Source organism: Dryobates pubescens, chromosome 11 (genome assembly GCF_014839835.1).
Source record: "Dryobates pubescens isolate bDryPub1 chromosome 11, bDryPub1.pri, whole genome shotgun sequence".
Taxonomy (NCBI): domain Eukaryota; kingdom Metazoa; phylum Chordata; class Aves; order Piciformes; family Picidae; genus Dryobates; species Dryobates pubescens.
Window position 1 is genome coordinate 11503526 of NC_071622.1, and position 27010 is coordinate 11530535.

Sequence of the window (27010 nt, forward strand, 5' to 3'; positions counted from 1 at the left end):
TCCTCAGGGCCTTGGCCACAGCTGTTGGTTACTGGGGAAGCTCAGAAACACCACCTCTTTCCCCAGTGCCATTCACCCAGATGCCTCACTGCAAATAGGACATACAGTAAGCAGCATGACCTTGCTGAAGGACAGACTCTGTCCTTCTCCTTCTCCTCCTCCTCCTTCTCAACTACAATGTAATACAAATTTGGTTAACATGGACACAGGACTGCAAGGCTATTTTCTCTACTCAGACCTTGTCACATTCCTTATAAATGGAAAACAGTGACAGGATGTGTAGAAACTTACTTTAACCCCTCAATTGTATACCAAGTGCTATATAACCACCATGTCCTCCCCTACATCTCCAACCCTGTGGATAAATCTTTGATAGGACTTCAGCAAAAACACTGAAGCATCTCATGAGAGGCAAACCCCTTTCCCCAGTCTTTTATGGAGGGAAAGACAACCGAGCAGCAGAGCTTCCCTCTCCCACCCTTAATGGCATTCAGAAGAACATCCCACCCCTGGGCTGGGGGTGGCACAACGCTTCAAGTCTAATAATTATTTTATTCACCACTTCCTCTTCCTCTAAAGAAGCAGTAAGACACCTAACCAGCTCACAGCTGATTATCTACAACCCTGAATCAGACAAAAACTCGCAGGAGTGTGTGGGGAAAGAGAAGGGGAGAGGATCATCCTGTTGCCCCCCCTGTCCACAAGTTAGTGTCTGTATTCCACACACTTCCACCAACACCAACAGCCATCTTTATCTGGTGCGGCGTCCACTGCCGGCAATGGACACACCACAACGGCCAAGATGCCATTACAGGTACTGAGCCATCCAACACTCCAGCTTCCCACCTCTCACTGCTGCCAGCCCAAGGGAAAAGCCAGTGTCACCTCTGCTCCTCTGGCTCAAAAGCTTTCCTGTTCATCTCAGTCCATCTTGGCCACAGCCTTTCTGAACCGATTGTGCTGTTTCTCTATCACTTGTTTGTTTCTTTTTAAAAAAGGGAGTCCCAGCTGTGTTCCACTACCATTACAAATGAGACAGTGTCATCCTGTCTTCCACCAGCACAACATCTGGCCCAAACTGGTCTGTGCACTGCTTCACTGTAGCCAGAATGCTGAGAAGCCGCTGGTCTAGGGCATCCAGATGAGGGTCAGAAAGCACTGGTGAGATGGGGTCATGCGACATAGCAGTTTTTAAGGCAGACTTCAGTACTCCATTCTTCAGATAATTGAGTCTGTTCCAGGTGGAAACCCGGATGCTGCAGGAGAAACAAACAAACGCGTCATCAGGTGGCTGTCCGGCCGAGGCGCCATCAGCGGTACCAAAGCCACCCTCCTGAGGGAGCCTGTTCCATCAAGAACGGAGTCACACCGCGAGAGTGGGTTGGGGACGGGGTGGTCCAGGTTTAGCTGCATTACATGCAGTATCTAAGTGAAAGCTGACAACTGAAGGTGAAAAAAACGAATCCACAGTGATGAAATTCTTATGTTACACAGGAACACTTTCAACTGCCAGCAAGTTCAGTCCTGAGGCCTCCTGCACACAGTTTGAAAAGGAAAGAAAATGCAGCCTGGCTGTTACAAGCAAAAACATCCCCTCTGGAAGAGCATCACTGACCAATAATCAATCAAAAAAGACAGAAGTCAGCTGACTGAAATTCCAAGGAAGTGAATACAGCAGCAACCTTTCTGCTTCACTGGCCACTGGATTTGATCATGTCAGCCCATCTAAACTGTCTTGCTCTGTGAAGCCTCTTAAGATTCTCCCTCAATCTTTCTCATTTTAGCACCACTTGTCTAAACTCTTCAGTTTTGATGGCCTCCAAAGAATCCAGCAACACAAGCAAGTCTTGTAACAGACCTATAGCTAAAAGAATTCCCCATACAAATTCTTGCATGGCATTTCCTGGTATCAGGGAAAAGAAAAGGGTATCTGAAAAGCAGGAACTGCAGTCTCTTACATAACCTCGTCTGCCTGCACTTGGGAGAATCTAGATGAGAAAGGCTCTAAAAGATTCTCATAAAACAGGAACTCAAGAAACACATTTTAAATTAATGTAGGAAAGCTAAGGCATTTGAAAATCATTTATTTTCATTGTTCTCCAGATGGAATCTGCAAGAATCTTGCAGGATGTAGGCCAAGTGCCCGGTGTCATGCATCGAGCCTGGTTCAGCACAGAGCTCAGGCTTGCTGCCAAGCTCCCACGTTTCACAGGCACCAAACAACTCAGGAGACAGAACCCTCCAAGGACAGACTCAAGGAACTCTCAGCTAAATGGTTCATTTGGAAGGGTTGAAGGAGTTAATGTTATCCTGAAGTAACAGAGGCAGGAAATGGATATATCAGTGTTTTCCTCCCTGGTACTTTCATCTGTTTGCTAATAAGAAGTACCAATGGCTTGCAAGGGAGAGGCCACAGAAAACAGAAATCACTAAAAATAAACTGAACAAAAACACAGCTCACAACTCCAAAGCAGAAACAAAATCCTGCAAAACCCTACAGAACTTCTCTTTGAAAGCAGCACCCTGAGCAGTGTTGCACTCTTGCTTAGAGACAACATTTGGAAACGAAGGTAGTTAAGTTGCCAGACACGTTGAGCCCTGAGTTTGTCAGGGAGAACTCAAACTGTGATGTGAACTTTTGTTCAGCAGGAGCTGGATGGAGACAGCTGCAGATGCAAAGTACCTGTCATACTGACTAAGGATAGATTGAACCAATGACCTGGAGGCCAGACTGTTTCCCACAGCCTACCATTTCATTTACTACCTTAATGAAAATGGGTTTCTCAGCTTCTTGAGCAGTGACAATACATCAACCAGACAAAGTACCTCAAAAAAGTAAAGTGCTAGGTACCCAAGCGAGCATTTTCAGCTTGCTTCAAACTTAATTATACAGAAAACTTCAGGGCAGCAAATGCTTAAGTAAAGTGAACAGCATCCTTGCATTTCACTTACATGCAGCACTGATACAGAGGAGCCAAGATGCTTCTTTCATCCAGGGCAGGGTTTCCAAAACTGAAAAAGCAAAATTAAAACCAAGTGAGCCAGTTGAACTCCTATTGTTCATCTCAACATTAACAGATTTGCAAAGAATACAAAAAATAATCAATACTAGGCAATTTCATGCTCCAACAGATGACATTATCTCAAGTAAAATACAAACAGGCCATGACCAGTTACAGATATCACTCTCAACAGCATCAGTTAATGTACCAGGTAAATGGAAACACCACCAGTGTAGTCAGTCCTTTATCAGACCAAGGCACCTTAGAAATGAACTTCAGAGGAACTGAGCTCATCTTCTGAAGCAGGGGAAAGGAATCACTGGAATTCTGGACATGAGAGAGCAGGATGTGTGCCTGCCTGACACAGCTGGACAGGGAAGGAACAAAATGGCAGCCACGTGCTGGTTTAGATGGCCAAGCTTCCTTTCAACAAATAAGGTGATCAACAGGTGACGTAAGTGATCAGCATGATCACGATCACTCTTTCCAAGGGAGGTCTACCAAAAGGATTTCACAGTATTTCAAGGTTCATCTAAACATGTGTTGGTTTGGGTTGGATTTTTTGGTTTGTTTGGTTGGCTTTTTTTACAGTTTCATCCCCCTTATTAGAAGTTATTAGAATTCATCAGGTTGGAAAAGATCTTTGAGATCATCGAGTCCAACCTATCATCCAACACCATCTAATCAACTCAACCATGGCACCAAGCACCCCATCCAGTCTCTTCTTAAACATCTCCAGTGTCTTCAACAATGAACTTTCTCCTCAATAAAGATAACTTACCCAAGGAGTCCGGCACTACTCTGCTCAAAAAATTCTGTTACCAGTAGCTTTAAAACTGGACTAAGCTCCCCAGGAAAGTGGTCACAGCACCAAGGAGAGTCTGGATGATACTCTTAGTCATATGGTTTAGTTTTAGACTGTCCTGTGAGGAGTAGGGAATTGGACTCAATCCTTATGAATCCCCCCCTTCCAACTTGAGATATTGTAGGATTCTATGAAAAAGCTGTCCCTGCTCTCAAATGAGCTAAAAGAACTTCACTTAAGTTTTCAGGAAAACAGTTTTACTTTTGGCCTGCAAAGCCCCCTCGGGATGTTTTCATAATGTTCTAAGCACGTACCATAATGCTTCTGTGATTCTGTGAGAGGTCTGACATGACCTTCAACTTCATACTCACTTCCAGTGACTAAGACATTAGCTTCCTCCCAGCACACTGCCAAAGCATTATAGAGGCAATTTCAGCCAAATTCACCTAAAGCAGCAATAACGAAGCAGTCCCAAGGTGGAAGGCATCCTGCGGACATAGCTGCAGGAGAGTTACTGAGCAGGATGATGCATAAAGACAAAAGACTCAGCTTGGCCACTGCAGTTGAATTAGAAACAAAAGGAGGAAGGAATCCACTATACAGAAGGCAAACAGAGGAAGAAATGGTAATTTGGAGCCTTCCAAGGATCTGTCTAGATGAGAGGTGTCACCTGGTGTGCACGCTTTGCACAAGTGGTAGGCAAAGCTGCTGCAGAGTGAAGCTTGCACAGCAATGGCCAGAGATAACCATCTGAAGGTGCTCCACCCATAGAAGGGGAAACTCTTTGCCACTGCAGTTGGCAGTGCCCTTCAGAAAATAAAAACTTGGAAATCTTTGGACTAAACCATAAGAAAATAGAATAGGTCATCTCTGCTTTTAAGAAAAGTTAAGCAAATTGTTATCATGGAATCACAGAATGGTTCGAGTTGGAAGGGACCTTAAAGATCATCTTGCTCCACCTCCAACACCTGTCCAGCCTGGCCTTGAACACCCCCAGGGAGGAAGCACTGACAACCTCCCTGGGAAACCCGTTCCAGTGCCTCACTACCCTCACTGTAAAGAATTTCTTCCTAATCTCCAGTCTAAATTTGCCCTCCTCAAGCTTCAACTCATTCCCTCTCATTCTATCACAACCAAGCTTTTGTGAACAGTCCCTCCCCAGTTTCTTGTAGGCCCCAGCCATGTACTGGAAAGCTGCAACAAGGTTCCCCTGGAGCCTTCACTTCTCCCAGCTGAACAGCCCCAAGTTTTGCAGCCTGTCCCTATAAGGGAGGTGGCTCCAGCCCTCTGATCATCTTCGTAGTGCCCTCTGGACACACTCCAAAAGTTCAATGTCCTTCTTGCACTGGGGGACACAGAATTGGATTTAACTGGAATTAATTAGAATTATGATTTAATCAAGGCTGTATCTTCACTAAGATATTTTAACTGACTATACCAGTCAACAAACAGAAGCTATAGCAAAGACAGAACAACACACATTTTAAACACACACACATAGTAAATCTTGGCCTCAAGAACCTCTCATCATTTCCTCCCAGTTACTACTGCTTGATTTGTTTCAGTAATAGTTAACATCCACAGTCAGGAAACCATCTTATTTTGCTTTCAATATGATTTCTATCTCCAATTTAAACCCGTCACCTTTTAAAGCCAGAGGCATAGCTAGAAGGCAGGGAATGCCAAGGTACTCAGAAACACATTTTGAACTTACCTGCTTTTACTTTAATATTCACCAATACTCACTGGTAAATAATAAATCTTACTTTTGAAACTTCCATTAATTAAAAGCATAAAGGGAGAGGCTTTCCTGGGCATAGCAGGAGAGACACAAGCAAACCTTTGAAAGTTGCCTGGGGTAAAAAGGTTGTACTGTGCTAATTTAGGAGTTTCTGCAGTGGGAGTAAGACTTTGCCTGAAGCACTCATAGTATCTAGAGCACAAAGTAAGCACACAGCCTTTGAGGGATCCTAATATTTGGTGAGTAACTTTTGGCAAGAAGGAAAGCTTTGGATTTTAAGCACAAAAGGTGCTAATGAAAAAAATCAGCAAGAGAAGGAAACCAGAGAGACACAGAGAATGTAAATGTGTGCCCTTGTGCTCAGCACTGCCTGGCCAGCAGGATTTCCCCTATCCTCACCTTTTGGCATTATCCAGGAGGATGAGCATGCTGGCTCCCTCATCATCCTGGAAACTCTCATAGTGGTGCCGGTCAGCGTTCCCAATCAAATAGTCAAAGATGGCGGTGTCAATGATATCGAGGAGACGAGGGCCCGAGTCATATGGTGAAGTCTTCTTCACAGCATCACAGTAGCTTTCATCATACTCCCACCTGAGGGTCATCAAGAGAAGCCTAATCAAATCTTCAAGGAATACTCCATCATTGCATACTAACAGTACTTACAGCTGCCCCTTCATCACTTCTGAGTGCACAGAGAAAAATCGAGTGCAGCACTTAAGGCTCTATTGCGAGCTAGCCAAAAGTGTTTTATTGAAAGAGTGAGTCCTGTATTAACACACTGGCATATGGAGCAAGCTATAGTTTCAGTGCAAGGTTGCACATCATCCTCCTACAGAAAACAAGGTCAGAGTTTGCTTCCTCGCTGCTCACAGCTCAGCAGTGGTTCAGCTGCCTCACGGCAAGCTTACTGTCACGACTCGCCTCCCTTCACTTCCTGAGGACTTCAAGTACTGTGCCTATTTCTATCCCCTTGACCTGCTTCCATCAGTCTTGATTTCTAGCCACCCTCTTCATTTTTTCTTTCTAATGCAAATAATGTCATCAGGATTACTAACCAATTCCTCTGTCCTGAGGAGCAGGGCCTTACATGTGTTCATTCTTCTTCACTCACAGTTGTCTCCTTCCTCCCTACAGTTGTAGAGTATCTTACATTCCTCTCCACAGCAAGATTTCAAGCTTCTCCTTTCTCTCTCTCCTCTCCTCCTACACATAACTTAGGCCTATACTTCTGGTCTGGTAACATGGATGGGATGTCATGTCTCAATTCTCTAAAGCTAGGATTTTACATTTACTCATTTCCTTCTTTATAGTTTTCAAAGCTATTCAACACTGCCACCAAAACAGCAAAATCTCTGGTGTACATCCTTTCCATCTGTCAGCCTAAATAACAAATACATCTATTATATCTTCCACGTAAGGACTGTAACAATCTTTCACAAAGCAGCAGTTAAGTTGGAAATGCCTTAAGCCATCTGTGACTTGGAAACAGAAATGAAGGAAACACAAGCTGGAGAGACTCACTTGACATGATCAAAAGTGCAGAGAGTCATAAAAGCAGGGAGAGGATAGGAATTTAAACTGCCACATAGCCCACATCCTCTTCTAGAGGTCTGGAGCCTAGGCTCCCAATACCCATCTTTTCTCCAGTTATCCAAATCAGAGTGGCCAAAAATTTACCTTTCAAATGTTTTTGTCACACTCCTCAATGCTGTCTCTATTTCCCTTTGCATCAAGGCCCAACTCACATTCAATGTACAGCACAACTCCACAAGGCAAAAGCCTCAAGAACGTACTACTCCTTGTACCAGACAATTCTTTCACGCTACATCGCTCTCTCCCTCAAGTGCTTCTCCTTCTCTCATTTTACTTTAGATCAGTACTTAATCTCCTTGCAACAATTTCCCAGATTCACTCTGCTCTCTCATTTCCCATTCAGTCTTTCAAGACAGACCTTTCTCTGACATTTATTTCTGATAATTTATATTGTGTTAGCAAAGGACGTCAAAGGTCAGCGATTAAATCTGTTACACGGCCATTAAAAATTACGTACACTGATGTGACTAGATGAATTATGTTCCCAAGGCCAACTCAGGATATAGTAGAAGCAGCTAGGTCAAGATAAAATATTTGCTACAGAGTTATTTCTTCTGTAATTACCAGACACAGAAAAAGGAGAGCATGACATCCAGAACATTTAATTCTCCTGGTGCTCTCGAAGGGAAAAGCGCGACATGGCAAGGTGTAAATCAGAGCCACGTAAGCCCATCTGAACGAGGCAAGAACAAGGGAAATGCAAGTACAGATGTAAAATGACACCAAGCTGTGTGGTGCAGCAGACACGCTGGAGGGAAGGGATGCCATCCAGAAGGACCTGGACAGGCTGGAGAGGTGGGCACAAGCCAACCTCAGGAGGTTCAACAAGACCAAGTGGGTCGAGGCAACCCCAGGCACAAATCCAGGCTGGGCAGTGACTGGCTGGAAAGCAGCCCTGAGGAGAGAGACTTGGGGGTGCTGGTGGACGAGAAGCTCAACATGAGCTCTCAACATGCACTTGCAGTCCAGAAAGCCACTCAGATCCTGGGCTGCATCAAGAGAAGTGTGGCCAGCAGGTCAAGGGAGGTGATTCTCCCCCTCTACTCAGCTCTGGGGAGACCCCACCTGGAGTACTGCATCCAGTTCTGGAGCCCCTATTACAAGAGGGATGTGGAGGTGCTGGAAGGTGTCCAGAGAAGGGCCATGAGGATGATCAGAGGGCTGGAGCACCTCTCCTCTGAGGACAGATTGAAGGAGTTGGGGCTGTTCAGTCTGGAGGAGAGAAGGCTCAGAGGTGACCTAATTGTGGCCTTCCAGTATCTGAAGGGGACCTACAAGAAGGCTGGGGAGGGACTTCTGAGGATCTCAGGTAGTGATAGGACCAGGGGGAATGGAATGAAGCTGGAGGTGGGGAGATTCAGGCTGGACGTGAGGAGGAAGTTCTTCCCCGTGAGAGTGGTGAAGCCCTGGAATGGGTTGTCCAGGGAGGTGGCTGGGGCACCGTCCCTGGAGGTGTTTAAGACCAGGCTGGATGAGGCTCTGGACAGCCTGATCTAGTGTGGGGTGTCCCTGCCCATGGCAGGGGGGTTGGAACTAGATGATCTTTGTGGTCCCTTCCAACCCTGACTGATACTGTGATACTATGAAAGTACAGCAACTAGGGGATCAGCACAGGTATCAGAATAAACTCCTGCGTAAGTAGGCAGTTCAGACTGAAAAAGTGTCCAAAAAACCCCCTAAACATCCCCAAGAAATTAATTACTGCAAATTAGCACATACTAAATACAGCTGGTTTTGAGCTGTTGGAAAGGAGAGAACATCTGCTGCTCAAAATTCAGACTGTACATTTCATACTCTGAACCAAGTCAATGAAACTTTTTGGATGAGATTCTGAGAACAATCATGTCATTGGAAATCAATGGGTATTTTATATCAAGGAATAAAAATCTCTTTCTAATCTATTTTCCAAGACACAGACTTGGAAAAATTTACTGAGCTCAAAAACATTTGCTCTAGCTGTGGAAAAATATCTCCAACCTGAAGAGATGTTACATCCATCATACAAGATTGCTAGGTCACATGTTTCTCCTTCTCTAAAAGCATCCTTTAGATGCTGAGCATGGTCACAAAATACTGATAGTATTCAGGGCAAAGAACAACTTTTCACTGCCTACCTCCTTAAGTTAAAGCAGTTCCACAACTCCTGAAACCCTCTACAGGGACCATGAAATCTGGTCTGGTGGAAGATAGCACAGTGCAACCCTGTTTCAGTGGCCCACAGAGAGGCAGAGTATCAAAAGGAGGTCTAGTGGCACAAGAGAAGAGTCTTACTTTACCCAGAGCCAAGATTTCCAGAGCTTGGAGTGACTACAAGGTGGAGGTCTGTTTCAGTCAAGACAGAGGAAAAGGGCAGCACTTCGTATAATGGAGAACCATGAAGATTTCTTTCTTGTCCATTTTAATTTAAATCTCATCCTAGACTTCTTGACTTCTACTCTTGTATCGAGAAAGCTGCTGGCAAAACTCTGGGTTTTGAGAACAGCTGCTCCTTAACCAGCCATGGAATTGCAAGGGTTCCTCTAGTACAAATTATCAAGTAACAACTCTACCACGTTCTCATACCTCGCGAGTTTGCCTTCACGGTAGGTCCTGCCCCAGGGGTGCCGATGTTTCTGAAGAGGCCAGACATCCGGCAGCCACAGAGTCACTGATCCTTCCATGATGTCCCCATCTGCACAAGCTGGTTCTGTTTCCCGACAATAGTAGCACTTCCCGTAGAAACAGGTGTTATTACCTTAAAAAGCAAACAAAACAGAGGTATCAAAAGAGCAGAACTCGATCCAAGGGACGCCAGCTGAAACTCGGGAACATGTTGCAGCGTCGCCTTTCTGGCTATTGGATTTCACTGTACCTGACCTCGTGCTTCCCATCTGAGGGGCTCACAAGAGATTAAACAGGTATCTGCTCATTCAAAGCAACATTACAGACTAATATTCAAAGGAGAGTAATTATGTTTTGTAATGTTTTATTAACACTTTGTACCATCAGCAAGTCTGTGGTCCCTTCCCTGCCTTTAGGATCAGGACTGTGCAACCTTAGCACTGCTGTTTTTCTGAATCCCACACTTCATGTGTCAGATTTCCCACTCTTTTTCAAAAGTTGGCCAAAATGAGACAAGTTAAAAAAGACTAAGCAGAACCCAAAATGGATTTGGAGTCTGGAGACCTGCCACACACGTCTCAGCTACTTGAATTGACTTGGCAGGGGAAACACAAACAAGCTGTCATAATGTGATCTAGGAATCCAGATCTGTCAGAAGTTTCATGAGTGTCTCCTGACAGAGGACAATGAAACCCTGCAGTCTTTAGTCCATTCAGGTCCATCTAGCCCATAGCACAAAGTGATATGTGTAGCCTAAATTAACAATTTTAGCTTAACCTTCTTTATTTCATACTTCTAACCTGCCTTTGCTTGACCCTAGCCTAGTTAATTCCAGTTCGGCACTCAAGAGATGCTCTCCCAAAATATTCCTCAACTATGTCTCATTTCCTTATGATTCCACTTACTCCTTGTCCTTGAGGATCCTCCTTTGGCCTCACCTGAAAGAGGTATTTATCACTTTCCACTCTTACACATCACAATCCCACAGCCAACCAGCACTCATCTGCAGTCCTCCCTCCAGCCCCAGCTCCTGTGCTCCCACTACCCGTCAGACAACTGGAAGACATCAGTGATGATCATTAACACACATGGAAAGTCCTGCAAGTCTCTCTTCCATGGCCTGAAACAGGTCTAGATGAAACAAAAGTCTTTGAGATTCTTGGTGCAAATATGCACTGAGTATGCACAAATTATCTTTTCTTTCAAGACCACTCAGAAATGTGGTTAAATTTGGGGTTGACAAGAGACCACAATCTTCTTCCCAGCCCCAGCCACTTCTCTGATTCACATTCTGCAGAACAGGCGGTTCCAATGAACGTTTCTGGAGCCACACTTTTCAAGTCAGCATTTCTGCTAGAAAAACTGCTTAGTTATCTTGGCTGAAATGAGAGAAAGCCAAGTCTGCCTGAGGCAGAGACCCAACCTGAATGCAAAAGGAGTTTGGCAAGCCAAGGCCACTCTCACCTGAAAGTTAAACCTCGTAACTGAAAGTGTTAAGTAGGTGAGGTTACCAACAGTGCTTGTAATACAAATATAACACAGGCACATATATTTATTAGCTGTAATGAACAACCATCTCTAGAGTCTTTAAAAAAATAAAAAGGGTAATAATTGGATATTTTATGAAAGCCTGAAGGAGTTAAGGCTGCAGCATAAGTCATTTCTTGGTGCTTAATGACCACCTGGTAGGCATTCAAATGAATAATTCCCCTTAAGTGTCCTTCACAGCTTTATTACCATAAACGACAGGCAGAAGTTCTGACACATTTTGTTATGAATGCTCAGCAGACTCTGATGGAGCACAAATAACATCTAATACCAACCAATGCATCAGCCCTATGTATTATCCCAAATCACCACTGTGTTCATGTTAAATAAAATTCCATTTTCTTCCTTTCAGGTCTAATCACAGATTTTTCTAACCACCTCTGACAGCAGTGACAAAAGTCTTACTTTAAAAACAAAACACAAGATTCCCATCTCTAACAGCAGCATGAGGGAAGACAGAGAATTTAGGGAGGGAAAATGAGGAGAAAAGCAACTCCTCCTCCCCCACCAAATGGGGTTATACAAGTATTAAGAGGTCTCTTGGCACTGAAAGAGACTTACCAGCTTCCTGTGTCATAGTTAACTGTTCCATAACCCTGTCAGATTCCCACAGCTCTTTTTCCCCTCATTAAATAAACTTTTTTCTTTACTGGGCTGTACAGTCCATGGGATCCACTTACCCACAGTCATGAAGGTACCCAGAAGCTGCTCTGTGGCTACTGGTCTGATCTCTGTACGTAGATTCACAAACCTGCCAACCACCAGTGGAGCTCGTCGGAAACCCAGAATTCTAATTTGGGGTGAAAAAGCACAACAGGAGAATTTGCAACATGGGCAACAGCTCTAAACTAAACCATAACAAAGCAAAACCACGCTCCCTGTGCCACTATCTGAAATGGGGATGGTTGAGAACCGAGAATGAAGTTGAAATCCTGCACCAACCTCCTCTCTTCTCCAGGGCAAAGTAAAGAAATTAATTTTTCTTAAGTGCTTGGATGTTAAACTTCTTTACTGGCCATTAGCTCATTTATTAGAGCACTTGCAGCAGAGCAACACAGGATGCACCATGCTCCAACTCTCAGAAATCAGACCTCACACCAGAAATATCCATCATCTGTCTTGGATACAGGCTGAAATGGTAACCATATGGCCTTCCTTTGGGCTGGTCACCTGGAAAGATCATTTATAATTTCTGGGAATTACTATTTATTAAAAAGTTATGTTTAAGCACAATTCATGTATACTTGGAAGTAAACAAATCCAGGAGTTACTTTCTTTGGCATGAGGCAAAAGAAGGGAACAGAAAATGATAGAAGCAAACTGAATGCCTTGTGTGCCTGGGAAAGGGAAAAAAAAAACGGTGGGAAGAATAATCATAGAACTTGCAGTCACAGGGTCTAGGTTCCACTCCCACAGCCTTTGCTCTGGGACCAAAAAATTACTTGTGTATTTGTAATTTAGGGAAGTTATTCTGCCCCTGTACTCAGCACTGGTTAGGCCACACCTTGAGTCCCGTGTTCAGTTCTGGGCCCCTCAGTTTAGGAGGGATGTTGACTTGCTGGAACGTGTCCAGAGAAGGGCAACAAAGCTGGGAAGGGGTTTGGAGCCCAAGCCCTATGAGGAGAGGCTGAGTGAGCTGGGGTTGCTTAGCCTGGAGAAGAGGAGGCTCAGGGCAGACCTTATTGCTGTCTACAACTACCTGAAAGGAGGTTGTAGACAGGCAGAGGTTGGTCTCTTCTCCCAGGCAACCAGCACCAGAACAAGAGGACACAGTCTCAAGCTGCGCCAGGGTAGGTTTAAGCTGGATGTTAGGAAGAAGTTCTTCATTGAAAGAGTGATTGGCCATTGGAATGGGCTGCCCAGGGAGGTGTTGGAGTCACCATCCCTGGAGGTGTTTAAGAAGAGACTGGATGGGGTGCTTGGTGCCATGGTTCAGTTGATTAGATGGTGATGGATGATAGGTTGGACTCGATCTCGAAGGTCTTTTCCAACCTGGTTAATGCTATTCTATTCTAATTCTATTCTATTCTAATAGGAATTTTAAACATGCTTAAAGGAAGAAGACAACCTTAAATACAGTATTAGCCTCAGCTCTCTTAATGTACTTTTGATACCATTTTGGTAGTCCTTAGAAGAAGAGACTGAGCAGAGACTGTCCCTTCCAAAAAAGGGACAGTCTGCATTCCACAGGGAGAGCCATTCTAACAGCTGCAAGGCATTTATTTTAGGTATTCAATGATGTCCCTTCTATAAGTATAAAATACATCTAAGAAAGGGTAGCACAAAATATCTGCCTGAACAAATTATGTATGCATAGAGACAAAATTCAGAGCCAACAGAGAGATATGTAAAGCTTAGAAAAACACAGCTGTCTTGAATAGATAAGTAGGAAGTTTAGACCTGGAAAGCCTGTCTCTGTATTTTCAGGCCCACAGGTGAAAGGCCACTCTCCTGGGCAGTGCAGTGTCCCCATCTGATTCAGATGCTTCTTGAAACAATGGCATCCTCAGACAAAGTATGTAACTGTCACCATTCAAAACAAAGATAAATGGTAAAGTTACCTGGGCAGGTAGCTGCTGCTAGGTATTCTTGAAGAACACAGAGAGGAGGAAGGCCAGAGAAACAAGCACAAACCCACAAGCAGGCAGACAGACAGCAGAAAGAAAGAGGAGTTTGGACACTGAAAAGAGGCTCTGAATTGTTGCTTCACAATAACTGATCACTGCTTTTTCGGGGAAGCTGGAGTCTACGTGTTTCTTGAAAGCACAAATGGACAACAGCATGATCTTTCATTGGTCTTAAAATATCCTGATTTTGGCCCATCACCTCAAGATTGCAACAGCAGCAATGGGCATATACACAAGTAGTTACAGAATCACAGAAAGTTTTGGTTGGAAAATATCTTTAAGATCATAAAGTGCAACCACTGTCTAACTCTACCAAGTCTAGCGCTAAACCAGGTCCCTCAGTACCTCATCTCTGTGTCTTTTAAACACCTCCAGGGATGGTGATTCAACCACCTCCCCAAAGAGCCCATTCCAGTGTTTGAGAAGCCTTTATCACCAACCTTCCTAAAATTACTAATTTCCATTGGCTGTGCAATGAGTTCCACAGATGAATCAGGACTACAAATATCTCTCTCTTACAACCTATGAATTCAGTCACCGAGAGCCATTGGGAAACTTCATTTTAAATTCAACCATTCTATCCTTATCTTTGTCCCTCCCTATTCCCTTTCCCAACATTTTAAGTCTCTAAATGCAAGAATGTTGCTCATCTTTGAATATCTCCGGAAATCTCCTACCTGACAACATATTCCTCTTCCAACGAGGAGACCGAGGCTGTGCTTGTTTAATCTAGATAAAACCACACCTCTAGGACTATTTTGTAACTCTCAGCATTCAGTGTTTGAATTTTCTGTCCCATTCTTTGTACATCCTGTAGCTTTGTTTTTCTTCTGCAAATTGCACCTCCAGCTCAGGACCACAAAACCACCTGGGGACTCCCCAGAACAATTAATGTATGAATAGCTGCTTTTCCTCTAGGATGCACTGATCCATATTTAGTCTAGACTAAACTGTTAGCCTAGACATGTACTGGACACGTACTTAGCACATACATTCAGCATTTCAGACTCCTCCGCAGGATTTGCCGAAGCTCCTCCTTCCACAGGATATGGACTACCAGTGAGTTCAGGGCTCATTCTCCTTTTCATGCTTCTCACAAGTCTTAAATGCTAGAATATTGCCCAGATCTTTGAGGTGCAATTTCACCAAAAAGCTAACTTTTCTTTTTGGCTTCAATGTGGTGCATTGGTGTGTTAAGAGATCACTCAGATCTGAAGACTATTCTTCAAGGAATTCATTTGCCCCTAGTTGAAAAAAGCACTGAGCAGAGACAACAAAACCAGGTAACTCACTAATTCCATACCTATCCAAGTGAAAGGCTGCCACTTCTGCGTTGTGCCTGTCGTAGCCAGCGTATGGTTCTCCTTCCACTACATAATCCCTGGCATATCTGCAATGGAAACAAGTCAAATAAAACAATTTATGCAGGATTTCCATTCATTTTCCTGTTCAGAGTAACGAGTGCAGTAACACTGCTATGTTAACCAGACCCTGGGTCACTTCAAAAATGGGACAGAGAGAAGTATTAATGATATTAAGCCAGCATCCAGACTGTTGAAGTGGTAAATAAGGAGGAAAGGTCAGTAATGTAGAGTGGCATTGAAAGCTTGGGAAGCAGCAGCCATTCAAACTAATGAGTTTTAAGTCAACCATTTGCCAAGACACATCCAAGAACAGAGCACAGACCCAGCTACAGAACAGGGGATTAATTATGCTGGAAAGCAGCAACTCCACAACTGATTTTGGGGTTTAACATGAAAATAACCATCAGATATTGTGGGAGAAACGTCAAATGTAGCCTTTAGTAGCTAGAAGATCAGTCAGCATGAACCTGAGGACAATACTGGATACAAAAAGAGCTTTTATTCTGGTGAAGAAAAGATATAATGAAGAGCAAGAAATAGAAATCAGTCACTCATTACAACAACAATGGTAGATTTTATTGAAGTGATGGGCCTTTTTTTCCTTTTTGCCTTTCTTTTTTTCTTTCATAATAGATGTTTCTTAAACAGTCAAGGCAAACATAAATTTCCAAGATACATGACATTTGAATCAGGTCTAGATACTGCTCAAGAAGCACGCTTCAAATGAGCACAAAATACCACAATCAATACCAAGCAAATGTGTGAAATGCCATACACTTTCAGATAAAGTAAGGCCAAATTAGATTATCTATTTTCTCATTCGCATCTATGTGTGTAATTCCCATCAAATTCTCTGAACTCAATCATTTCCAATGGACTCGGGGTTCAAGTAGCAGTAGCAACACTGCAAGAGAAGCCAGAGTGTTCTTATTCAATGTTTTAACCCTGCTCAGTGAAGATACAGGGCAAGATGATATTGCATCAGCCTGAGTAAATGCTTTCACTTCTTTGCAAGGCAGCTCAAAAGAGAATAAACCAGTGCAGAATGGCGTGGAGTTTTTCAGGAGGAGGATGTGACAGATTCCTGCCAAACTGGAACTGACACCAAACAAGCACCTTATTTCACATATAGCACTGGTATGTGAGAGCAGCAACTACCAATCATTGGTAACCTAAGGCTGGACTTCATAGATTCATAGAATTGTTTGGGTTGGAAGGGACCTTAAAGATCATCCAAGTTCCAACACCCCAGCATTGGCACAGACACCTTCCACTAGACCAGGCTGCTCAAGGATTCATCCATCCTGGCCTTGAACACTTCCAGGGTGGGAGCATCCACAACCTCCCTGGGCGACCTGTCCCAGTGTCTCACCACTCTTCCTGTAAAGAATTTCAAGTCATTTTGAAACGGGACAGTTGACTCTCAGAACCAGACCAGAAAAAGACATCTTTTTTCATATATACTGAAAGGAGGCTTTTGAAAACATGGTCACATTTTGAAAGCTGCAGAGCTAAAACTTACTGATCAAACACAACCAAATTCTTGCTCCCATGCACAAGAGGCAACCAAAGTGTTTTCTAGAGCAAAAGGTAACAAGAGAATCCATCCTTCCCCAAGCAGTAAGTTTTCTCCAAATGGTTTTTAATAGTAACTTTGACATATCTTCCAGGTCAAAAGCTATATTTGAATGACACAACAAGACCCTGCCTACAAACCTGGCTACCCTGTAGTCACACAGGTCTACCAGGATGGGTAGGGACACACTGTCTAGTGCTCCCATAAATGTTCCCAGCTTCACATGTCCTTGATGGAGCAGAGTCACTGCATTTGCCTGCACAGACACATTCCATTATGGGCACACAATTTAATGCTTGGTGAAACACTTTACAGCCCTCACTTATGCAGAAAGCACTATAGAAATGCCATGCCTTGTTACTGCCTTTATTGGACGAGCTGCCTGTCATACCACCACTTCTGTGTAAAAGGGTCACATTGCTTAAACACAGCCTAGCCCCACAGCAAAGCTCCAGTCAGACCAGTAATTGACCATACAGAAACAAGAATTCAAGAAGTGGAAGGCTGTGTTTTCTCCCTTATTCTCTAATCATTCATTACCATGACAGAAAAACTTCATGCTCGCTCAACCCAGTATCCTTTGGAGAAAGATGTGATGACAATGCTTCACATTTGCAATGCACTTCCACAAAACACACCTGCCTTACTTTTTGACATCTTTCTTTCTTCTCCTTTTCCCCAAAGGCAAACAGTTCAAAAAGCTTTACAGATGTGCACAAGACTCTTCATAAATGTTCCATCATGTCAAATTTCCCTGCAGATCTCTGTAAACAGAGGCCACACCAAGGAAGTATTACTATCTGCTCATTCTTATGTTGCTCCTCCAGCATTCACTGTCAGCAGATGGGAAACTCAGGGACTTTCCACTCTGACCTACCAAGTCACTTTTACAATCTTCACACAGCTACGTCAGACACACAGATCTACTTTTAAAACCACTGTCGACTTCCAGTCCTTCCCTGCTCTTGAACAGCATTCTCTCGTGACAGTTTGACGTTACTCTTACACAGAAAGAGTAGGCAAGACTTGTCTCCACACTGCCAGAACCTGCACTTCCACAATCAGGAAGACACTGCTCAGAACCTCAGGTTCAACCAACATTCCTTCAGGACTGAACACAAGAGATTATTCTCTTAACCTAAAGACAGGCTGTTTCAAGCATCAAAGCTATACAGCCTGAGAGACAGCACAGCGACCTCATGTTACTAGAGGACAGCACGGCTCTATACTGTCTGTCTCTCAGACAACAAAGTGGACTTCCCATACATGTGTAGATTTATAACTTTAACATTACTATAACAACATAGAGATAAAAAAAATTAAATAAATACACAAAGCAGTTATTATTTCAGTCATTGAAGGTAATACTCACCTCTTGGGTTTGAAGACAACCTTCTGTCCTCCTTCAAGTATTAGCAAAGCTTTCAGTTGGGTCCCTTTGTATCCCACATCAGCTTTTATTATCTTCTTGGTTGTCATGGCATGCATAACAGCCCCTAGCTCAGGTGTCTCCTCGGGATACACCTCTCGAGGCACCACCCACTGGGCTGCAATCTCCCAAGGGGACTGCAGGGTATGGTCAAGCCGAGGATCCAGCTCCACGTGGAGGCTTGCCATCATGCGGTGAAAGGCGCGCTGGTCCTCCCGGTTGGCAGCTGAGGTGTCCAGGTTGTCAATGAGGAAAACTTTTGTGAAAATGAAGATGACAAGGAGGATGGCCAACAGCACGACTCGCTGCTTTAGCTTCATGGTGACCTTCAACCCTTCTCCCCTGACCCTTTCTTCCAAGCGTTACAGGAAGTCTATTGGAGATCAGGGTGAGCAAGGGGATGTTAGTTAATGAATTTCATTCATAACTTGCATTGCGAGGTGTCACCACTGAAACATCTTCTGGTACCCCTACAAACAAACAAACCCACAAACTTAGAAAACTGCATTCCTGCACATCCCACCAAACTCAAAACCAAGTGTATTCTTGGAACACAGGCCTGCATTTATGTACATTGGTACCCTAAAGCCCAAACACTGCTGTGAAAACACATGGAGCTCGCTGTCCTCCTGTAGCCTCTCAGTGCTCTGCATGAAAAGGGAAATTGCCTGATAGCATCTCTCTGCAACTTAAATCCTCACAGCTGCCAACTACCATGGGCAAGACTTCTACAGCAATCTGCAGCTTCACTGACACTGCTCCATTAGTAAGACAACCCATGACCTCTGGTTTCCTAAAGAACTGCCCCTCAAGAGAGAGCTCCCAGGTAGATTTCCTGACATCTGACAAGCGGCGAGAACAGCTGCACAGCCTCATTTCCTGAAGAGACAAGACATAAGGACAGAAGAGACTTACATTTGTTTATTGCTGCCACTATAATATACCCATCTTTTTTTCCCATTCTTAAAAAAAGAAAGCAAAAAAAGAGAGGAGGAGAAATCAAAGGGTGGCACATGCTGACATCCTTGCGGTTAAGTATCTCTCTTCTGCAGTCAACTGCAGAAACCACAAACAATATGCACAGTACCTGTAAACTCAACATCAAATTAACAAGGAAAAAACAACCCAAATGCTAATACTGCCTCTTCCCAGAAACCTCACCTACACCACTGTTAAAGCCACAGCTGTGTTTCTATGCTTACAACAGGCTGCAAGACAAGCCTGGGTACAGTGGTAGCATAAGGAGCACATAACACACAATTAATCAAGTGCATTCCAATTTTGTGGACAGAAATCATCTTCAGAATATTAGTTGAACAAGTCAACACCCAAAATGGAAATGGATACTAAGGCATGTCTCTCAAGAAACAGAGCCAACTGATTTCTCTTTGCACAAGCTACGCTAATCATGCAAATCACAAACGGCACCCTGAGCTGTGGCAGGACTAATACAGAAGAGCCTTCTCATGCAATTTAACCAGTCATTATTAATTATGTCACGGGAAAAACAAGCTGCACAGGCTAAGCTCATTTACCAGCAGAACCCAAGGACTGCCAGACTATAACTTGCTGGCCAAACACAGACCACAGCCATCTTCAGCACCTGTGTGAACTTTGTGCCCTGCCTATAGAGGTCACAGTGGTACACAGTGGTTCTGAGGGGCCTGAGCATATCACTGAAGTACATCTCCATCAAAGATGAAAATCATGGCACAGAATAGATGACAGTACAGCACATCCTTTGAGCAAGTCATCAGTGCAGAATAAGGTTTGGCAGAGTGTAAGAGTACTGGTACAAAAGCATGTGCAAGCCTGAGAATGACTCCACAGCCCCTTAAATAAATTTACATTAGATCTATAGCAGACTCGTAGCTACGTGGCTCTCCCACCTTTCCTTATCAGTGTTACTGTTCACACAACCCAGCTACAAGGGAACTCAAAGATCCAGGTTGTCCACCCACCCAAACATCAACCACCACCTTTGGTTTGTGTGTGAACTACGTACTGTCATTAGTGTTTGAGGCAATGTACAGTTTATCATCTGAGTACGGAACTCTGCCCTCTCTTGTCTCTCCGACTTGCACCAGTAGCAGCACAGCAGCTTCAGTAGTTCTACAAGCATCTCAAAAGTGTGTACACCATGAGGTCAAGAACAAGTGTTCCCCTTAGCAGCAGCATCAGTGATTATACAGGCAGGTAAAACTACAGCCTAGGCCAGCCCAACAGAAAAATGAGCAGCTGAACCACTCAGAAACAGCCACACAGGCCCCACTAAGTGGAACAAGGAAATTTGCTGTCGTATATCCCTATGTTCAAAACCACTCTTTTCAGCACAGTGATCAAGTTCAGCATCATTCAATTTACAGGCTGCACGCTCTGGTAATGGGCTTTTAGCCCAGTTTACCACCTGAACAGTTTTGCTGTCATTGTCTCACCTCCACTCACAGCTAAGTTTTGCCCTTCCCTCAAAAAAAAAACCCAAACCAACAAAACTCCAACCGCAAAAAAAAAACCAACAAACCCAAACCCATTTTGCCTCCTAAATACTTCCTATAAAACCTGTCTACTGAAAAGGAAAGTCTCCTAATGACAGTGAATTAACACCGAAATGTGATTTAATAGCGACCACTGACAGCAACATAAACCCCCCAGCCAGGGTAGAGGGTGGAGTGAAAGAAGGCTATCGGGTTTCAGGGATGCTTCACGGTCCCCTGTTAGCTATGTGACACTGATTTTAATCTATTGGAAAGTAAGTGCTTGTGCTAATAGCTGAAGACAACGAATCACACGTTCATATGGAAATTAAAACACAGACAAGACACAGATGCACCTGGCCTGAAAGCTCTTGTTCGTGCTCATGCAGACCCAGAAGGAGACCCATAAAGAATAATTACTATTCTTAAATCTAAGCAAGCAAGCAAAGCAGACCAGGCTGTACCAAACTGTACCCTTATGCTGTAACTTCAGAATTTCAGCTCTTCACAACTAGTAGTTCTAAATCATCTTAGACATTGCTGCTATGCAGATTTGCTGCCACTCATTTTCAAAATCCCTCAGGGCTAGTAAGAGGTTACACAGAAGAACACAGCTCATCTCAGAATGCTCATTATGAGACAGATTCTAAGGAAGCCCCGCAGCCCAGCGCTGGCTGACATGAGACAAAAACCTTTCACACCTTTGGAGTTCAAGCTGGGCACTCACTTTCCCACACCGATTTTCAGGAATGCTGACTTCCTCCACGAGTATTCCTCACGGGGGTGAGAAAGGGAGAGTGTAACTAGAGCCACCACTTAAATTAAAGGTCGTTTACTTCATCTTTTGTGACAGCTCTCAAACTAATTTTGGCTGAAAAACTCCAATGATGTAGATGGAATTTACAAAAAAAAAAAGGTAAATATTTGCTAGAAGACATTTCAGTGATTCCCTGGAGCGAACAATCGATGCACACCAAACATTTCTCCTCAAACCATCCTATTCCTCCCTGATTTTTGCTCTCTGCAGCTTTAAGCAGGTGAGTCGGCTCTGACTTTTTACTGACATCTAGCAAAATGAGTCATCAGCTGCTTCTCTCCAACAAACACCACAACACCCTTGAGGTTGCTATGCAATCGATTTCACAGGCTGGCTGCAGTGCCTGCACATTGCTCCTTAGGTGCCAACATTCTGCTCCTTGCTGCATGAGCCAACAAAAATGATTCTCTTCATCAAGAAGTCTACCATGGAAAGCAAAAACTTCAACTTTATTGCTTTAAACTGAAGGTGGCACAAGTGACAGTGCTGAGGTGTTCTAAGAAAGCGCTTACACAGTTTTGGAAGAGAGTAATTTGAAGAATAGGACAAGGTTTTGGAAAAGAGGATTAGGAAGCATGAAGCTGGTCCTGGAACAAGGACAGAAATGGGAAAGGTGGCCACAGAAACAAATAATAACTCCAGGGATTGTTCAGCCTGGAGAAGAGGAGGCTCAGGGGAGGCTTTACTGCTATCTACAACTACCTGAAGGGAGGTTGTAGCCAGGAGGGGGTTGGTCTCATCTCCCAGGCAACCAGCACCAGAACAAGAGGACACAGTCTCAAGCTGTGCCAGGGGAAGTTCAGGCTCGAGGTGAGGAGAAAAGTTCTTCACTGAGAGAGTTGTTAGCCATTGGAATGTGCTGCCCAGGGAGGTGGGAGAGTCACCACCCCTGGAGGTGTTCAAGAGGGGACTGGACGTGGCACTTGTGCCATGGTTTAGTCATGAGGTCTTGGGTGACAGGTTGGACTTGATGATCTTTGAGGTCCTTTCCAACCTTGGTGATGCTGTGTGATTCTGAGAAATTTTAAAAGGGCAAAACTAGGGTGAGCTGTAAACAGAACTCTGTGGAACAAAAGGGAAATGACAAAAACAAACCCAGGAATAATGGCAGGAGACCCCAAAAAAAAAGTAGTTCCAGAACTGGCAGGGGTAAAGGTCTTCATATTTTACAAAAAGGGGCAAAGAGACAGAACTGCTACTTACTTATACAGAAGTCATGGAAATACAGGGTGCACAAAACAACAGAAGATGCTCTTTGAAGCAGAAGGCAGCAGAGGAGTAAAATCCAAATAAAGTTTTCAGAAGTCAAGTTTATTTTAAGCACCTGACCAGGGATAACATGATACAATTACAGAATAATCCCTGCATACCTACAGTCCCACAACAATACACATTCCCTCCTGCTGCTGGGCAGCAGCTGCTGTTCTCTTACCACAATCAGGTAACTCTAAAAGAGTCTGGGCTTCTACCTTTTTTCTTTTTTCCTGAGCTTCTGCTTTGCATTATCTCCAGATCCTATTACAAAGCAGAAGTCATAATTCAAAGAGTTTTGCTGCTTTACCACCAAAACTCTGTGTCTATGTTAACAAAGTATAGAAAAACTCAGTTCCTCATCTACCATTTCACCTTACTCTTGATAAACGTGGCAAATAAAATAGAAAGAAATATCTAGACCAGCTTTTACATTGTGTAGTCAACTGGCAACTTTGCATAAGAAATGCTTCTTGGTTTTTCCACCTGATTATTTCCCAATCAATTATTTCCCAATCAATCTCATTACAGCTGGGTCTGAACTCTCAGCAGGTTTTCCAAGTCAATATTCAAGTAACAGTGCCTTCCAAATATGACAGTGGGGTCACTGTGCACACAAACACCCCATCTAAAGCACACTTACTGGCACTACATACCTACACAATACCACCTCAGTTCAAAAAGCATGCCTGGTGCAAACAGCAGGAAAAACACAGCGACCATAAGCAGCCTACAAGGTTAGCAGAAAACCACACCCTAGAAAACAACTTTTATTGGGAGTCACAAGATCAACCCTCTGCCACATATCATGATCTTACTTTTGCAGCACAAAGAGAGCTACAATCTCAAAAGTACTTGTGCACAATTTGCATGGATTTTGTCATGCTCCAAATGACAAATAAGGTCTGAGGGCAGGCAAATGTTTAGTTCGTCAGCACAAGTACAGAAAAAAAGTCATAGCTCAAATAAATGCCAATCTGAAATAAATATGCTTAAGTATGCTCTAATTCCTGTTTTAAAGCACATTTTTCTCTTCCTAAATACACTGTGCCTTTGGGGATCTCTTATCAAAAGATCTTTAAAAGTTTTCCAGTAAATCCTGGAAGATGCCTTGGAGAAACAGCAGTTGCAGTAATGACATTTTTCTCTTTCCAAAATGTGCTTCAGTCTCAGCAGATCAATCTTTCTCCCTGTTCTCTCCTCTCTGCCCAGCTCCTCAGTAGCTCATGCTTTTTCCCCTCTCTGCATAAACCTCGTTACTTCAGTTTTCACAGGCAGGCTCCCACAGACCTCTGCCTACTTTTTTCAGACTCATTCTGTCACTTCCACTCTCTGTATGCTGCCTGCTTTGGGTAAGAGTTTAGTAACCCAGTGCACAAAGCTGCATGCAAATTTACTTGTCTGCTGCTTCTCCATCCCTTTTTCTGCTGAACCCCAGCTATCTACAGGCAGAATCTCTGTGTCTGTGCTCAAACTTTCATTTCAATATGCACAACTGCATCCCTGTTTGAGAGCTGCAGTATAGATAAAATATGAAAGATCACAAACATTTTAAGCACCGTATTATCTATGCCTGCAACGGAAAGTCACCTGATATATTCTCACACATCTTCTGAGAGAAATGAAATAGCTGTCTGTCCACCTTGCCCCATTATATTCCACAGTCACTTTAGACTCTATTACCTTCATTTCTCCCAAATTTGTTGCCATGAGCTTTACAAAATCAACTGGCCAAGTTGGAGGAGAGAAGCCTCAAGAAGCCAAGGACAACTCAGTGTATGTCCTCAATCTTTACCAGCAGCTGCAACCACTCAGCAAACAGGAACACCTGACTCAGCTGGCTGCTCACATGAAGACGTGGCAGATCAGGACACTGGCAGCACCTGGGGGCAGTACTGGCAAGAGAGATGCTATGGGGGAGCTGAGGGTGGTAGGAGACAGGCAGGATGTGGCACACAAGTCCTCAGGAAACCAGGTCTCGTTAATTCTCCTCACAGAACAACTTTCTTTCAAGCACAGTTTCTTGTGGAAACAAAGTTTATATAAATTGCACTTTTCACCAGCAAGCTTCTGGATCCCTTGGCTAATTTTAAACCCATCCGAGAGAACAGTAGATGTTTTGAAGACAGAAGTTATGTGTTTATTGGATATGGGCAGCTGGGGAGCGCTGAGGGGAAGGCTGCAGCATTAGCTCAACAGTTGCCTGCTCGCCTTGGCCATCTGGGCAACCAGCGTGAGCACAGCTGGCACACAGAGGGAGCCAGAAACACTGTGCAAGGAGGAAGGAACTGAACCTGCCATGAAGTGGAATGGTATGGGACACAGGCAAGAGTCAGGGGTACTGAGGGGAAGGCTGCTGGTACCTGCTCAAAAAACAACCAAAACCATACTAGTTTCACTACTGAGGGCACAACTCCTCCTTGTCCTCAGTTACTCTAGTTCCACTTGATTATGCAGGGCAGATAAACAACAACAAAAAAGCAAGGCAGAAATGGGAGCCCTGTTCAACTTGAAGTTAAAGCAGGGAGAAAATTCTGTAGTGCTCCTTCTTGACTTGATGCTCCTATGTTTGTCCGGTTCATACCCAAGACAGGCATCTAAAAGCTAAACAGGGTCCCCATACCCATCCAACATGTAGCAACAATGAGTTTGTCTCTGTTGTAAGATAGCACCAATCAATTTCCCCTACTCCCAAGGAGAGAGGCAGTAGACACTAAGCCAGGGGACAAGAGATTTTGGTATCAGAATTAAGCTGCCAGTGTTGTTAGTGTGCAAGGAAACAAAATCCACTGCACCCTCCTGAGATTTTTGTGCTGCAAAAGGAGACAAATCTTGTTGCAATTATGTAGATCAGAATTAAGGACATAAGGGGTGGAGTCATATTTTAATTTAAAATAAGACCACAGCACTAACATTCTGTTCTGAAAGAAGTACTATATGGGGTCTATTCATATGGAACTCCCTCCAAGACTAGAATCTACTACAGTTTTTGCTGTCTGCTCAGACCCTAAAGCTTGTATGTATATTGTGGGATTGGAGTCTCAGCCAGCATAAACCAAACCAGCTGCACTGCTTGTACACATCTGTACCCAGAAAGGATCTGAATACAGGTATCCTTTAGAAATGGTTAGACCCATGGCTCTGACAACTGTGGTCAGCACTTCTGCTCAACAATACAGATCTTATTTTTCACAACCAGACATTGACCTTTGCTAAGCTGCAAGTGGTGTTCTGTGAGCTAGTGAGCTGTGCAGACAGCTATTCATGAGTGTGAGTAGATGGTTAGGAAAGCAGGAGGCTTCACAGCTGTGCAGGGGTCTTTTCCCATCCGAAAGCAAGGGTCCAGGAGGAGAAGGAAATTAAGAGCCCAAATAAACACTCACATCTGCTACAGCCATGACCGTGAAATGACCACGGATGAATCGGGACGTTATTTGAGGAACCTGACCTTCCACACATGGAAGCCAGTGAGACAGACCCGCTCGGACCCACTCTGTCCTACGTGCCACCGGATCTCTGCGTGCTTTGCTACCGTCGAGCGAAGAATCGCGCAGGCCGGAACGGGGCCAGACCTGCGGGAGCCCTCCGCGGGGCGCAGCCCGCCCCCGCCGCCTCCTCCTGCTCCTCCTCCCGCGGGGCAGCCTGGCGGGAGGCCGCCGCTCCCGCCACGCCAGGCCCGGGCCCGTCGGAGCAGCTGCGCACCTGCGCGGCGAGCCGCGCTCCTGCCCAAGAGTCGCAACGGTTCTAACGGCTCTTCCCTCTCTCCCTCCTTCGCTCCTTGAGACTCCTCAGCCAGGACCCGGCCCCTGCGGCGGCGGACGCCCGGCTCCCGACAGCCACCCCGGTAGGCAAGCCCGGCCCGCAGCCGCCGTGCCCTACGGAGGCGTCGGGCTCTTTGCGACGGGCTGTCTCCCAGCGCCCCAGCCCGGTACCCCGGGCAGGGTGAGGCGGCAGGGGCGTGCCCGCCCCTCAGGTGCCACCGCCCCGCCGAGCCACGCAGGCAGGCGCAGGAGCGGCCTCCCTCGTCCTCCACCGCCTCCCGGAGCGCCGCCGCCGTCTGCACCGGCCCGTCCCCCGCGCCGCGCCGCACTCACCCCACCCGCTGCCCGAGCTCCATAGCCCCAGCCGGCGCCGCTGCCAGCCCCCGCCAGCTCCCCAACATGGTGCCGCCCGGCATCCTGC

At 44.7% G+C, this 27010-nt stretch overlaps 1 protein-coding gene across 1 annotated transcript; it reads right to left on the reverse strand.

The window, feature by feature from the left end:
- Nucleotides 1–153: 153 nt before the first annotated feature.
- FAM20B (FAM20B glycosaminoglycan xylosylkinase) lies at nucleotides 154–27010 on the reverse strand. The gene is made up of 8 exons (XM_054165384.1): nucleotides 26923–27010; nucleotides 18230–18756; nucleotides 15221–15307; nucleotides 11971–12080; nucleotides 9704–9875; nucleotides 5948–6139; nucleotides 2953–3012; nucleotides 154–1256 (listed from the first exon to the last, which is right to left on the reverse strand). The coding sequence occupies exons 2-8, from the start codon at nucleotides 18604–18606 to the stop codon at nucleotides 1025–1027; spliced, it is 1230 nt and encodes a 409-aa protein (XP_054021359.1). The 5' UTR covers nucleotides 18607–18756; nucleotides 26923–27010; the 3' UTR covers nucleotides 154–1024.

Excerpts from the sequence above, each read along its gene's own strand:
- FAM20B (XM_054165384.1), bottom strand. The coding sequence starts at position 18,606 with ATGAAGCTAAAGCAGCGAGTCGTGCTGTTGGCCATCCTCCTTGTCATC. Across the intron at positions 9,876-11,970 it reads GGGTACCTTCATGACTGTGG|GTAATAACACCTGTTTCTAC; the intron begins GTAAGTGGATCC and ends TTGCTTTTTAAG. Across the intron at positions 6,140-9,703 it reads CGTGAAGGCAAACTCGCGAG|GTGGGAGTATGATGAAAGCT; the intron begins GTATGAGAACGT and ends GATGACCCTCAG.